The following is a 13050-nucleotide window of genomic DNA, read 5'->3' on the forward strand; positions in this document are numbered from 1 at the left end:
GGACAGCCATGCGTTTTGGCAAAAAATGCGTGCAGCATGCGTTCCCGGACCGCACAGGTCCGGAACGCATGCAGTGTGAACATCAGACATTGCACTCTATGCAATGTCTGATGTCGTGCGTGTCGGCCACCTGCACGCGTTTCCAAAACGCGGCTGGAAACGCGTGCAGTGTGGACGGGGCCTTATACTCGACTGAGCAGAATGTCAATTAAGGGTGGGGAGGAAGTGGCAATTCCCCTCCTCTCAGCCTGTCCTTAGGAACGCCCCCTGCACTTATCATTTCCCATACTGCACACAGTTTGCAAGATAACCGTAACGTGTGTGCGCTTCAGGAAAGCTGTACATACTTGTGCAGCTGCTTCAGCTTTTACATACGCTTTCACTAAGCTCCAACTGAATATCAAGGTACAATGACAAAACAGCGGTAGACTTTTAATTCAATTACCATTCATCTATAGTCTCATTTGAGGGGGTTAATATTGGTAAAAGTGCATTCATGTGATTCTGCACTGTATATGCATTTCCATTGACGTATGGTGCACCAGTACATTATAGTGAAGCATACAGAACAGTGAAAGTATGCATCACTGCCACTGCAAACACACACACTACCTGGTTAATGCACAACATGCTGTGCATTTACTTTGTCGGAACCCACTGCACTTGATGTGAAAGCCTCATAGGGATATCACTGCAGTACGTTGTGATGATATTGTGCAATGCAATGCAATGGACTTAGGTCTGTTTTCCATGGGCAGCTGAACTGCTTGTGTGTCAACGATATCAGCCTCTCAACATCCGGCTACATGTGCCATTAAGCTGCAGATACATGCAGCCGATGGGCAGCGTTTGGTTACACAGCACGTGTCACATTTGACATGCAGATACATTACCTTGTCTCATGTCACATCTGAGGACAGCAACCGTCGTGCTCAGACGCAACTCCATAAGGGGGCCGTCTGTACCCTATCCATGCTGAACGCTACCAAGCACCTGGTTAGTGGATGGGAGTGAATTCACCTCCTTCAGCTGCTTATGGAAAGGAGGCCTTAGTGTAAAAGGAGCCTTAATTATTTTTTACTGAAAAGTAACCTGTAATCTTCTAACATTTTGGGCCATATTCTATTGCCCAAAATGTTCTATGGAGCATCGCCTAATCCTATTCAACTGTAATTACTGTCCACATAGGAGCTCGGGCAAAGCATCTTTGAATCTGAAGCCGGGGCTGCCCATTGGTCCGCTGTCTGAGACAATTAAATGGACCAATGGGTAGCTTGGCTTCAGATTCAAAGATGCTTTGCCCGGGCTCCTATGCAAACAGTAATTACAGTCATAGATACACTGTAATTACGCAACAGAATTTGCAGCAAGAGGCGTTGGGTGATTAGCGGCGGTATGTATCTTTACAGGGGTGACCGGCACAGTTATGTGGGGGGGCTTCTAGGGTGTGCTGCGACCCGACGGGGAGCTCTGGGGGTCTCCTTATTAAATGAGACCCCCAGATGCTGCGGCAGAAGATGGCGTAGATGTTCGGCGTGTGAGTGCGCATGTGTGGGGAGCGAGGCCGTGGTGCTGAAGGACAGCACCACAGCGTAAACCTCGCTCCCCATCACTCAGTAAAAGGGAGCATCGCTCAGGCTTTTGCCTGAGTAATGCTCCCTAACGATGGCAAGGTGATAAGTAGCTCGCATCTGCAAGCTACTTATCACCTTGAATAGGATATGGCCCTTTGACTGCAATTCAAGTTTAAAGCTAATGTTAAGCCTGTGGAAAATAAATAAAACAGTTACTCACCTATGGAGAGGGAAGACTCTGGTTCCTATAGAGCCTTCCAGCTCCTGAAGATGTGCAGCTCCGTACTAAGCATTGGTGAGCCGCCCGTCTCCGGGAGTGCTTGAGCTCCTGAAGACTTCCAAAGCCTCTCGTGGTGGCAGAGAAGCAGTATTTGACCAATTGGTTGGATACTGCTTACCGGGTGACATCACTGGAACGCTCTGTAGGACCCAGAGCCTACCCTCTCCATAGGGGAGTATCTGTTTCATTTTTTTAATCCATCTTAAAACTTACTTTAAGTAGTAAAATATTACCTGGTTGGTATGAAAAACTAGATTGCATTCCCCCTAGAAAAAAAAATCTCAATTAATTTTTTTTAAATAAAGTTTTATCTGTTTTTTATTTTTAGATGATTGTGCAGTTACTATTCAGTCTTGCTTTATATATTGTCATGTGTCCTCAAAATTTAAATATTTCTTTAAAGTATAAAATATTACCTAGCTGATGTGAAATACCTGATTTTATTCCTCCTAAAATTAAGAAAAATACAATATTTTGAGTTGTAGAATACTTTCAATGTATATTTACTAATACTGTATAAATGTGAAGCATCTCCAACATTGATTCCATATTTTACCTGACATACACGTGTTGTATTTTATGTATTGGAATATTCTTTACCTGGTTGATAGAAGAAACCAGATTGCTTTCCTCCTAGAAATAAGGGGGGAAATGTCAGTGCTGTGTTGTTTTAAAGGTTACCTTCATAAATTGTCATTGGGTTGGGCAAAGCAGCAAAGTATTGCTGGTTTTGTTTCACAATTTAAACCTGCCTTGGGTATGAACAGGAAGGTATCAGTCTATGAAAAACTTAAAGGGAACCTAAACTGAGAACGATATGGATTTTCCTTTTAAAATAATACCAGTTGCCTGACTCTCCTGCTGATCCTGTGTCTCTAATACGTTCAGCCACAGCCCATGAGAAAGCATGCAGATCTGACTGAAGTCAGACTGGATTAGCTGCATGCTTTCTTCAGGTCTGTTATTCAGCCACTACTGCAGCCAAAGAGACCAGCAGGACTGCTAGGCAACTGGCATTGTTTAACCATTTCAGCCCGCGGGTATTTTTTACCTTATGAACGAGAGGAATTTTCCCATTTCAGCGCTTTTCCCTTTCATTTCCCAATAACTTTATCACTACTTGTCATAAAGAAATGATCTATTCCTTATTTTTTTCCGCCACCAATTAGGCTTTCTTTGGGTGGTACATTATGCTAAGAATTATTTAATTCTAAATGCATTTTAACGCGAATAATTAAGAAAAAAATTGAAAAAATAATTATTTCTCAGTTTTTGGCCATTATAGTTTTAAAATACCACATACTACCGTAATTAAAATCTGCACATTTTATTTGTCCATTTGTCCCGGTTATTGCAATGTTGTATGGTGACAATATTTTATTTGGAAATAAAGGTAAATTTTTTCAGTTTTACATCCTCCATCACTAATTTTTAGCCCATACATTTATAATAATATGCCCTCTTGACATACATAATTTTTTTATTCCCTAAAGACAGTAGATTAGTAAGTAATTTTACTACTTGGCCGCAAGATGTCCCTGCTGAGCAAAACCTATGTAACGTATAAGTACGCTACATACCGTCTTTCCCCGAAAATAAGGCAGTGTCTTATATTGATTTTTGCTCTACAAGATGTGCTAGGGCTTATTTTCAGGGGATGTCTTATATTTCCATTAGGAAGTGTCTCTCAGTAGATCATTTCCTGCACCTTTGTACTGTGATGTTCATGGATTTGAAGGTATGCTACTCTACTGATCAGGCACATGCCCTGTCTTCCCTGCACACAGCTGATAACCTTGCTCTGTGCTGGGATGACAGGTTCAGTGCCCGATTGGCACTGTACCACTGTCCCCACTTACTGGCTGCCTCTTCCTCCTCTTTAGCTAGGGATTAATTTCAGGGTAGGGCTTATATTTCAAGCATGCTAAAAATTCCAGCTAGGGCTTATTTTCAGGGTACGTCTTATTTTCAGGGAAAGAGGGTAGGTGTTGCTACATTGTAACTAGGGAATTGATGCAGGCTTCAATGGAAACCTGTGATCACGGTGTCCTGCGGGGAGATTAATGAATGGGAACTTTTTTCCCATTCATAAATCTAACGAACGGCAGTGGAAAGCGGCGGCAGAAGGAAGGGCAGCGGCTCTATTTAAGAGTAAACACTGGTTTTGAACAAAAACAGTGTTTATTCTCAGCGGACATGTACGGATTGGCACAGGGTACTTTTGTCCCCTGCAGCCAATCCCTCCTGTAGCCGGCAACATCACGATTGTGGGCATCTGCCCACATGATTGCCTGCACAGCCCCCCAAACTGCAGGGACGTGACTAGCGCGTCCCTGCAGCCGTAGCAGCTGCCGCTGTAGATGTGTGGCTCACGTCCGCACAGCATAAATGGTTAAATGGAAACATTGAGGCAGGGAACACACTTGACTTTCAGTTTTCTGTGTGCGTTTTTCTGCATACTTTTTCTGCACACCAAGTGTGTTTCCATGCAGGAAAACGCGCGCGTTTTTTTCACAGCAGCTGATGTAAATGATAGAGGAAACTGCCAAAATGTGCAGAATCAGGATGCAGAATGTCAGTTTTTTTTCTGCGTGCGAACAACACAGTAAGTGTGCACTAGCACATTGATTAACATGAGTTCTCAGTTTTTCTGTGCAGAAAACGCGCACAAAAACAGTCAAGTGTGTTCCCTGCTTCATATCCCTCTCAGTTTAGGTTCTCTTTATAAGTGACCCTGAGGCTGGCTTCAGACTGTGTCGCCATAGTCTTACATGACTTCCAGTCTCACACAGATCGCTGCAGCTCACCGCAGGAGCCTCGTGGCAACATAGGTATGTATGCGGGTCAGATAGGGCACTTCTGGCGCAGCGTACCACCACGTGGGAGGTATGAACTACCCCATAGACTTTCATTAGTGTGCTAGAACCTAAGTTCTCAACACATGGTACACATACCCCTGAGTTGGCTTTAGGGGGTATTTTAACTTGTCACAGTAAATACTGTATATAGGGCTCTGCCTTTGACATGGGCAACCAGGGTTCAAATACTGGCTAGGGTCAGTACCTATTCAGTAAGAAGTCCTTGGGCAAGTCTTCCTAACACTGCAGGGTGGCCTCTTGAGTGCGCCCATAGTGGCTGCAGCTCTTGAGCACTTTGAGTCCAACAGGAGAAGAGCGCTATATAAATGTTAGGATTATTATATATTGTAGATATATTACAGTGAGTTTTAGGATACAAATAATAGTTTAGTTTGTTAAGGGGTACTTGAGATGACACTGTCTTTATTATGGGGTATGTACTGTAATGATGTCTAGAAACACTGCCCTATAAGGTTACATGTATTTTCTAGCTGAATCATGTAATGAACAGAACAGATCTGGGCAATATCCAGCATGGTAGTACTTATCTATTGCAAGTGAATTATTGCTATTTTTTATCTTCATGGTTAACTAAAGTACCCCTGAATCAGGGTAACCCTATTGTTTGAAGCACATGGTGAGCTAGATTTCCTTTTCCTGGATATGCTGCCACTGTTCATTGTCATCAGGGTCCCACCCGTTCCCCATCCCCTATACTCTGAAGTGGCTCAGGAGTTCCTCCGCAGTGCAGGACAATTCTGAACTAGACAGGTGCGAGTTTGGGCATGCGCCTGCGCAGTGAAGGAAAGTGCTCATGAACGAGCGCTTGCCTTCACTGTGCTTGCGCATGTGCTCCTGGGCAGTTCTCTATTGCGCTCCATCGCATTCAACTGGAAGAACCCATCAAAGACAAAGAGGAACGGATGCAGGGAATGGGAAGGGAATGGGAGGGGCAACAAACAGTGGCAGCACATTCAGGAACATATAATCTAGCTTACCATGGGCTTTATACCACAATTGTTATGTCAGATCAGAGGACTTTAATTATAAAATGTAAACAATTCATATTATTATATAAAACATGCTGGGTGGACAGTTTCTGAGACTTTCAAGTGTCTATCACCTTAGTCAAGGACACTTTTGTTGTGGTTTTTATTGACCTGATGAAGTGGGTAATACCCATGAAACAGGTTGTCTAAACCCTTTTTCTGTGCAATAAATCTTAAGAAGTTACTTATAGCTGTATTGGCTATTTTATCTACAGGAGAGATTAGTCTACTACTACCTCTCCTCATTGAATTATTTCTGCGAACTACCTCTCTTTCTGAGAGGTTGTTATTTAAGTTTAGTTCCCCAACTTAAGTGGCCTACCTAATCTCCAGGAGTGTGACCAGTGAGGACCCTCACAAGCCCTGAGCTGTGGTGGTTATTCCTCTGCAACCCTTATTGGTGTTTGCATTAGTATTTCAACCAAAAAAAGTGAGAGTCGTTTCTTCTACTTTGCTTTCCTTTTACACATACTAGGCTATTGGCTCCAGGTTCCTTTGTATCTTTTTTGGTCCTTGGAGTTACCCGATCCGAGATGAAAAACTAACTATAACAAGTATCTTGTCTATATATCTTATCTAAAGTGTAGATAGTTTACACAGCAAATCTAGCTGCAAACAGCTTTAACAGTTTATGATTATTTATTCCTGTGATACAATGAGAGCGGCCAAGTTCTGTTTGTCACATTACACACAGGCAAGCTGTTAGCATCTCCAGTGCTCAGCCTGTGAAAACTTCACTCCCTTCTCCCCTCTGCCTCAAAATCTCTGGCTAGTAAACTCCTCCTTCACCTGCCCAGACTAAGCTCCCATAAGCCCTTGCTACTAAGGCTCAAAGTGCCAAGGCACTCTGAAGAAACTGTTTAGTTTATAGGGAATTAGAGTATTAAAACAAAACAAAAAAGTATATGGCTTGAGGAATGCCCTATAAACTATATGAAAGGAACACAATTATGCAATGAGTAAAAGTTTATCTCGGATTCACTTTAATGACTACATAGTTATTTAAAGACAGTTATAGACAGTTTTCTATTTAACTTATTAGGCTATTTTTACCTTGCATATTGCCGGATATTGCTTCTCCAAAGCCTTGCATATTGCCGGATATTGCTTCTCCATAGCCTTGTATATTACTGGATATTGCTTCTCCAAGTCCTAGCATATTACCGGATATTGCTTCTCCATAGCCTTGCATATTGCCTGATATTGCTTCTCCATAGCCTTTCTTTTTACCAGATATTGCTTCTCCAAAGCCTTGCACATTACCACCAGATATTGCTTCTCCAAAGCCTTGAGAATTACCAGATATTGCTTCTCCAAAGCCTTGCACATTTCCAGCTATTGCTTCTCCAAAGCCTTGCACATCACCAGATATTGCTTCTCCAAAGCCTAGCATATTACCGGATATTGCTTCTCCATAGCCTTGCTTTTTACCGGATTTTGCTTCTCCAAAGCCTTGCACATTACCACCAGATATTGCTTCTCCAAAGCCTTGCACATTACCACCAGATATTGCTTCTCCAAAGCCTAGCATATTACCAGATATTGCTTCTCCATAGCCTTGCTTTTTACCGGATTTCACTTCTCTAAAGCCTTGCTTTTTACTGGAAATTGCTTCTCCAAAGCCTTGCACATTACCACCAGATATTGCTTCTCCAAAGCCTTGCACATTTCCGGCTATTGCTTCTCCAAAGCCTTGCACATTGCCAGATATTGCTTCTCCAAAGCCTAGCATATTACTGGATATTGCTTCTCCAAAGCCTAGCATATTACCGGATATTGCTTCTCCATTGCCTTGCTTATTACCGGATATTGCTTCTCCAAAGCCTTGCTTTTTACTGGATATTGCTTCTCCAAAGCCTTGCACATTACCACCAGATTTTGCTTCTCCAAAGCCTATCATATTACCAGCTATTGCTTCTCCAAAGCCTTCGGAATTACCAGATATTGCTTCTCCAAAGCCTAGCACATTACCAGATATTCCTTCCCCAAAGCCTAGCATATTACCGGATATTGCTTCTCCAAAGCCTAGCATATTAGCAGATATTGCTTCTCCATAGCCTTGCTTTTTACCAGATTTTGCTTCTCTAAAGCCTTGCTTTTTATTGGATATTGCTTCTCCAAAGCCTTGCACATTTCCACCAGATATTGCTTCTCCAAAGCCTTGCACATTACCACCAGATATTGCCTGTCCAAAGCCTAGCATATTACCAGATATTACTTCTCCAAAGCCTTCCGAAGTACCAGATATTGCTTCTCCAGAGCCTTGCACATTACCAGATATTGCTTCTCCAAAGCCTAGCATATTACCGGATATTGCTTCTCCAAAGCCTAGCATATTGCCAGATATTGCTTCTCCATAGCCTTGCTTTTTACCGGATTTAGCTTCTCTAAAGCCTTGCTTTTTACTGGATATTGCTTCTCCAAAGCCTTGCACATTACCACCAGATATTGCTTCTCCAAAGCCTTGCACATTACCACCAGATATTGCTTCTCCAAAGCCTTGCACATTTCCAGCTATTGCTTCTCCAAAGCCTTGCACATCACCTGATATTGCTTCTCCAAAGCCTAGCATATTACCGGATATTGCTTCTCCAAAGCCTAGCATATTACTGGATATTGCTTCTCCATAGCCTTGCTTTTTACCGGATTTTGCTTCTCCAAAGCCTTGCACATTACCACCAGATATTGCTTCTCCGAAGCCTTGCACATTACCACCAGATATTGCTTCTCCAAAGCCTTGCACATTACCACCAGATATTGCTTCTCCAAAGCCTAGCATATTACCAGATATTGCTTCTCCATAGCCTTGCTTTTTACTGGATTTCGCTTCTCTAAAGCCTTGCTTTTTACTGGAAATTGCTTCTCCAAAGCCTTGCACATTACCACCAGATACTGCTTCTCCAAAGCCTTGCGCATTACCAGTTATTGCTTCTCCAAAGCCTTCCGAATTACCAGATATTGCTTCTCCAAAGTCTAGCATATTACTAGATATTGCTTCTCCATAGCCTTGCTTTTTACTGGATTTTGCTTCTTTAAAGCCTTGCTTTTTACTGGATGTTGTTTCTCCAAAGCCTTGCTTTTTGCCAGATATTGCTTCTCCAAAGCCTTGCACATTTCCACCAGATATTGCTTCTCCAAAGCCTTGCGCATTACCAGCTATTGCTTCTCCAAAGCCTTGTGCAGTACCAGATATTGCTTCTCCAAAGCCTAGCATATTACCGGATATTGCTTCTCCTAGGACAAAGAAAGCATTTTTTTTATTCAAAAGCTGGCCTTAAAAAATGAAAACTAAAAACTAAAAAAAACCCACTTACTGCATATTTAAATAATAGCACATTTTCTGAAACTGCGTGCAGAGTGAAGATGGAGGGACAGAATAAAGGTGGCCATACAATGGTCGATTTTTCTCACCTGTTGTCCAGCACTTCCTCTTGTGTCTTCTCTCCACCACCGGGCTTCTCCTTGTCTCTACATGGGGCACCTGCGTCACATCACAAACGCTAGAGGCCTCTAATGCTCTCGTATGGTACATGCCACAGTGCTCCTAGTGTTTAGTCTCTATCATTTAGTCATGGAACACACATCTCCACCAGAAATAAGACACAGGGAGAGATGCCAGCAGTGGAGTGAAGACACGGTAGGAAGCACTGGCAGACAGGAGAGAGTATTCACTGCTTATACCGCTACACCGCATTGCCCGGGTGTGGGGTTGGGGGAATTACTGACCTGGCAGGCAGTGCACACAGATTTTCAATCGATTTCATGCTGACATTTATTGAAGATCTGTTTACAGTGTCTTGAGGAATACAATCAGTAAGATCCCTCTCTGATCAGATAACAATAGACCAGTGTATGGCTTTAGATTAGAATGTATTTCAAAGTAAAGGCCCATACACACGTCGGATTTCTGCGAACGACGGGTCGTTTGAACGTCCCGTCGTTCGCCCGCTAAATCGGGCGTGTGTACAGACTGTCGTTCGCTTGATAAGAGTGAGTTTGAGCGATCCGCCCGGCGAATCGCTCAAACTCACTCTTATCAAGCGAACGACAGTCTGTACACACGCCCGATTTAGCGGGCGAACGGCGGAACGACGGGATGTTCAAACGACCCGTCGATCGCGGAAATCCGACCTGTGTATGGGCCTTAAAGTGTTCCCTACTTTTATAGACGGTCTGCTGTTTAACATATTAGGCTAGTTTTACCTTGCATAATACCGGATAGTGCTTCTCCAAAACCTTGCATGTTACCGGATATTGATTCTCCTAGGAAAAGAAAGGCATTTTTTTTTTTAAAAAGCTGACCTTAACAATTAAACACACAAATAAATTACTGCATATTTACATAATAGCCCCCTTTCTTAAAACTCATGTGTCCAAAGGGAAGATGGATGGATGGACAGAATAACCATTATAGTAAATAACAGTCCATCTGCTGCTAGGATTATAGGATATTGGAGTCCTGATTAAAGCTCTGTACACACGTGTGGATCACCGTCGTGGTAGTGTTCATACACATGTTTATCTGATCATGGGGCTGATTCACAAAGCTTTTCAGTTGAATTATCGCACCTTACTTATTACCGTATTTTCCGCCATATAAGACGCTCCGGAATATAAGATACACACAGGTTTAGAGGGCAAAAACCAGGGAAAAAATATATAAAATACTAAACCTGGTTGATCTGTATTCCAGTAGCGTCTTGTAGATGTTCTCCCTCAATTGGCATCCTCCTGTCTTCCACATGTGTCCTCCTGTGTCCACTTCTGTCCCCAGGTGTCCCCTTCTGTTCTCAGGTGTCCCCTTCTGTCCTCCCAGGTGTCCCCTTCTGTCCTCTCAGGTGTCCCCTTCTGTCTTCCCTTCTGATGCCAGGTGTCCTCCCTTCTGTCCTGTGTGCCCGCTTTGTCCTCGTACCTCTGTTTCCTTCCCCCATGTCCCTGCTTCCCTCCCCATGTCCCCGCTCCCCATGTATAAGTTGGCTTGTACGCATGACGCAATAACTGAGGAGAGAAGCGGGGACACGGGAGAGGAAAGCAGAGGTGCAGGGTACAGAGGGACAACACAGGGAATCCCAGTCATGTCAGCCATAAAGCCAAAAGCTCAGCATGCTTTATATTGCTGTATAAAACTATTAGCCCTATAGTACAGTTCTTCATCTTCAGACTTAAAAATCATCGCTTTAAAGGTAGAAGCTAGTGTTGGGCGAACAGTGTTCGCCACTGTTCGGGTTCTGCAGAACATCACCCTGTTCGGGTGATGTTCGAGTTCGGCCGAACATCTGATGGTGTTCGGCCAAACTGTTCGGCCATATGGCCGAACTAAGAGCGCATGGCCGAACGTTCCCCGAACGTTCGGCTAGCGCTGTGATTGGCCGAACGGGTCACGTGTAGTGTTGGGCGAACATCTAGATGTTCGGGTTCGGGCCGAACGTGGTCGCAATGTTCGGGTGTTCGAGCCGAACTCCGAACATAATGGAAGTCAATGGGGACCCGAACTTTCGTGCTTTGTAAAGCCTCCTTACATGCTACATACCCCAAATTTACAGGGTATGTGCACCTTGGGAGTGGGTACAAGAGGAAAAAAAAATTTAGCAAAAAGAGCTTATAGTTTTTGAGAAAATCGACTTTAAAGTTTCAAAGGGAAAACTGTCTTTTAAATGCAGGAAATGGTTTTCTTTGCACAGGTAACATGCTTTTTGTCGGCATGCAGTCATAAATGTAATACAGATAAGAGGTTCCAGGAAAAGGGACCGGTAACGCTAACCCAGCAGCAGCAGCACGTGATGGAACAGGAGGAGGGCGTCGCAGGAGGAGAAGGCCACGCTTTGAGACACAACAACCCAGGCCTTGCATGAGGACAAGAAGCGTGCGGATAGCAATTTGCATTTTGTCGCCATGCAGTCATAAATGTAATACAGATGAGAGGTTCAATAAACAATAAACAGTAATTGGTGTTGTCCAGAATGCGCACAATGCGTGGGTCGCGTTCAATGCAGTCCTAGGCCGAAGAGGTCATAGCCTAGGGTCACAAAAACCTGTTTATTTGGGCAATTTCAATGGTGGCGAGTCTGACGTACATAAATCGCAGCAATGGCCGTTAGCAACGTCTGAATCTCACGAAATGTCTCATGCAGGTAGAAGACATATTGTTAGACTTGGGCTCCAAAGATGGGTTCCCTACATCTCTGCAAACCAGAGTTACAGGGTTCCAAATTTGGTAAAATCCCCCATAGGCTTTCATTGGGCCTCCTATTTACAGTTCCAAAATATTACATCTTTTCAAAGGGCAATTGCTCAGCAGTGGCAAATTTTCTAGCATTGTAGGGACCCTTAGGGGGAACATGACTGGTGAGTTTCGGGCCTCTAGGCCAAAGAGGTCATAGCCTAGGGTCACAAAAACCTGTTTATTTGGGCAATTTCAATGGTAGTGATGCTGACGTACATAAATCTCAGCCATGGCCGTTAGCAACGTCTGAATTTCACAAAATGTCTCATGCAGGTAGAAGACATATTGTTAGACTTGGATTCCAAAGATGGGGTCCCTACATCTCTGCAAACCAGAGTTACAGGGGTGCAAAATTGGTAAAATCCCCCATAGGCTTTCATTGCCTCCCTATTTCACTTTCCAAAATCTCACATCTTTTCAAAGGGCAATGGCTCAGCAGTACCAAATTTTCTAGCATTGTAGGGACTCTTAGGGGGATCATGACTGGTGAGTTTTGCCACTGCTGAGCCATTGCCCTTTGAAATGGTGTGAGATTTTGGAACGGTAAATAGTAGGCCCAATAAAAGCCTATGGGGGATTTTACCAATTTTGGAGCCCTGTAACTCTGGTTTGCAGAGATGTAGAGACCCCATCTTTGGAATCCAAGTCTAACAATATGTCTTCTACCTGCATGAGACATTTCGTGAGATTCAGACGTTGCTAACGGCCATTGCTGCGATTTATGTACGTCAGACTCGCCACCATTGAAATAGCCCAAATAAACAGGTTTTTGTGACCCTAGGCTATGACCTCTTCGGCCTAGGGGCCCAAAACTCACCAGTCATGTTCCCCCTAATGGCCCTACAATGCTAGAAAATTTGCCACTGCTGAGCCATTGCCCCTTGAAAAGATGTGAGATTTTGGAAAGTGAAATAGGGAGGCAATGAAAGCCTATGGGGATTTTACCAAATTTGGACCCCTGTAACTCTGGTTTGCAGAGATGTAGGGACCCCATCTTTGGAATCCAAGTCTAACAATATGTCTTCTACCTGCATGAGACATTTAGTGAAATTCAGACGTTGCTAAC

The 13050-nt window shown here is 43.5% G+C and overlaps 1 protein-coding gene across 3 annotated transcripts in view; it reads right to left on the bottom strand.

Moving 5' to 3' along the window:
• Positions 1-6968, bottom strand: part of LOC137522492 (protein rtoA-like) — a 63123-nt gene extending 56155 nt beyond the window's left edge. For 2 of the 3 annotated variants that reach the window (XM_068242562.1, XM_068242560.1), the window contains exons 1-4: positions 6815-6968; positions 2455-2487; positions 2271-2303; positions 2088-2120 (exon numbers count right to left, since the gene is read on the bottom strand). In XM_068242562.1, coding sequence (XP_068098663.1) covers positions 2088-2120; positions 2271-2303; positions 2455-2487; positions 6815-6953 — 238 coding nt within the window. In that variant the 5' untranslated portion in view covers positions 6954-6968. The remainder of the gene's footprint in view (positions 1-2087; positions 2121-2270; positions 2304-2454; positions 2488-6814) is intronic. The other variant, XM_068242561.1, reaches the window with a different exon arrangement.
• Between the last annotated feature and the right edge of the window lie 6082 nt (positions 6969-13050).

The sequence above is a fragment of the Hyperolius riggenbachi genome, chromosome 6, assembly GCF_040937935.1.
Source record: "Hyperolius riggenbachi isolate aHypRig1 chromosome 6, aHypRig1.pri, whole genome shotgun sequence".
Classification (NCBI taxonomy): domain Eukaryota; kingdom Metazoa; phylum Chordata; class Amphibia; order Anura; family Hyperoliidae; genus Hyperolius; species Hyperolius riggenbachi.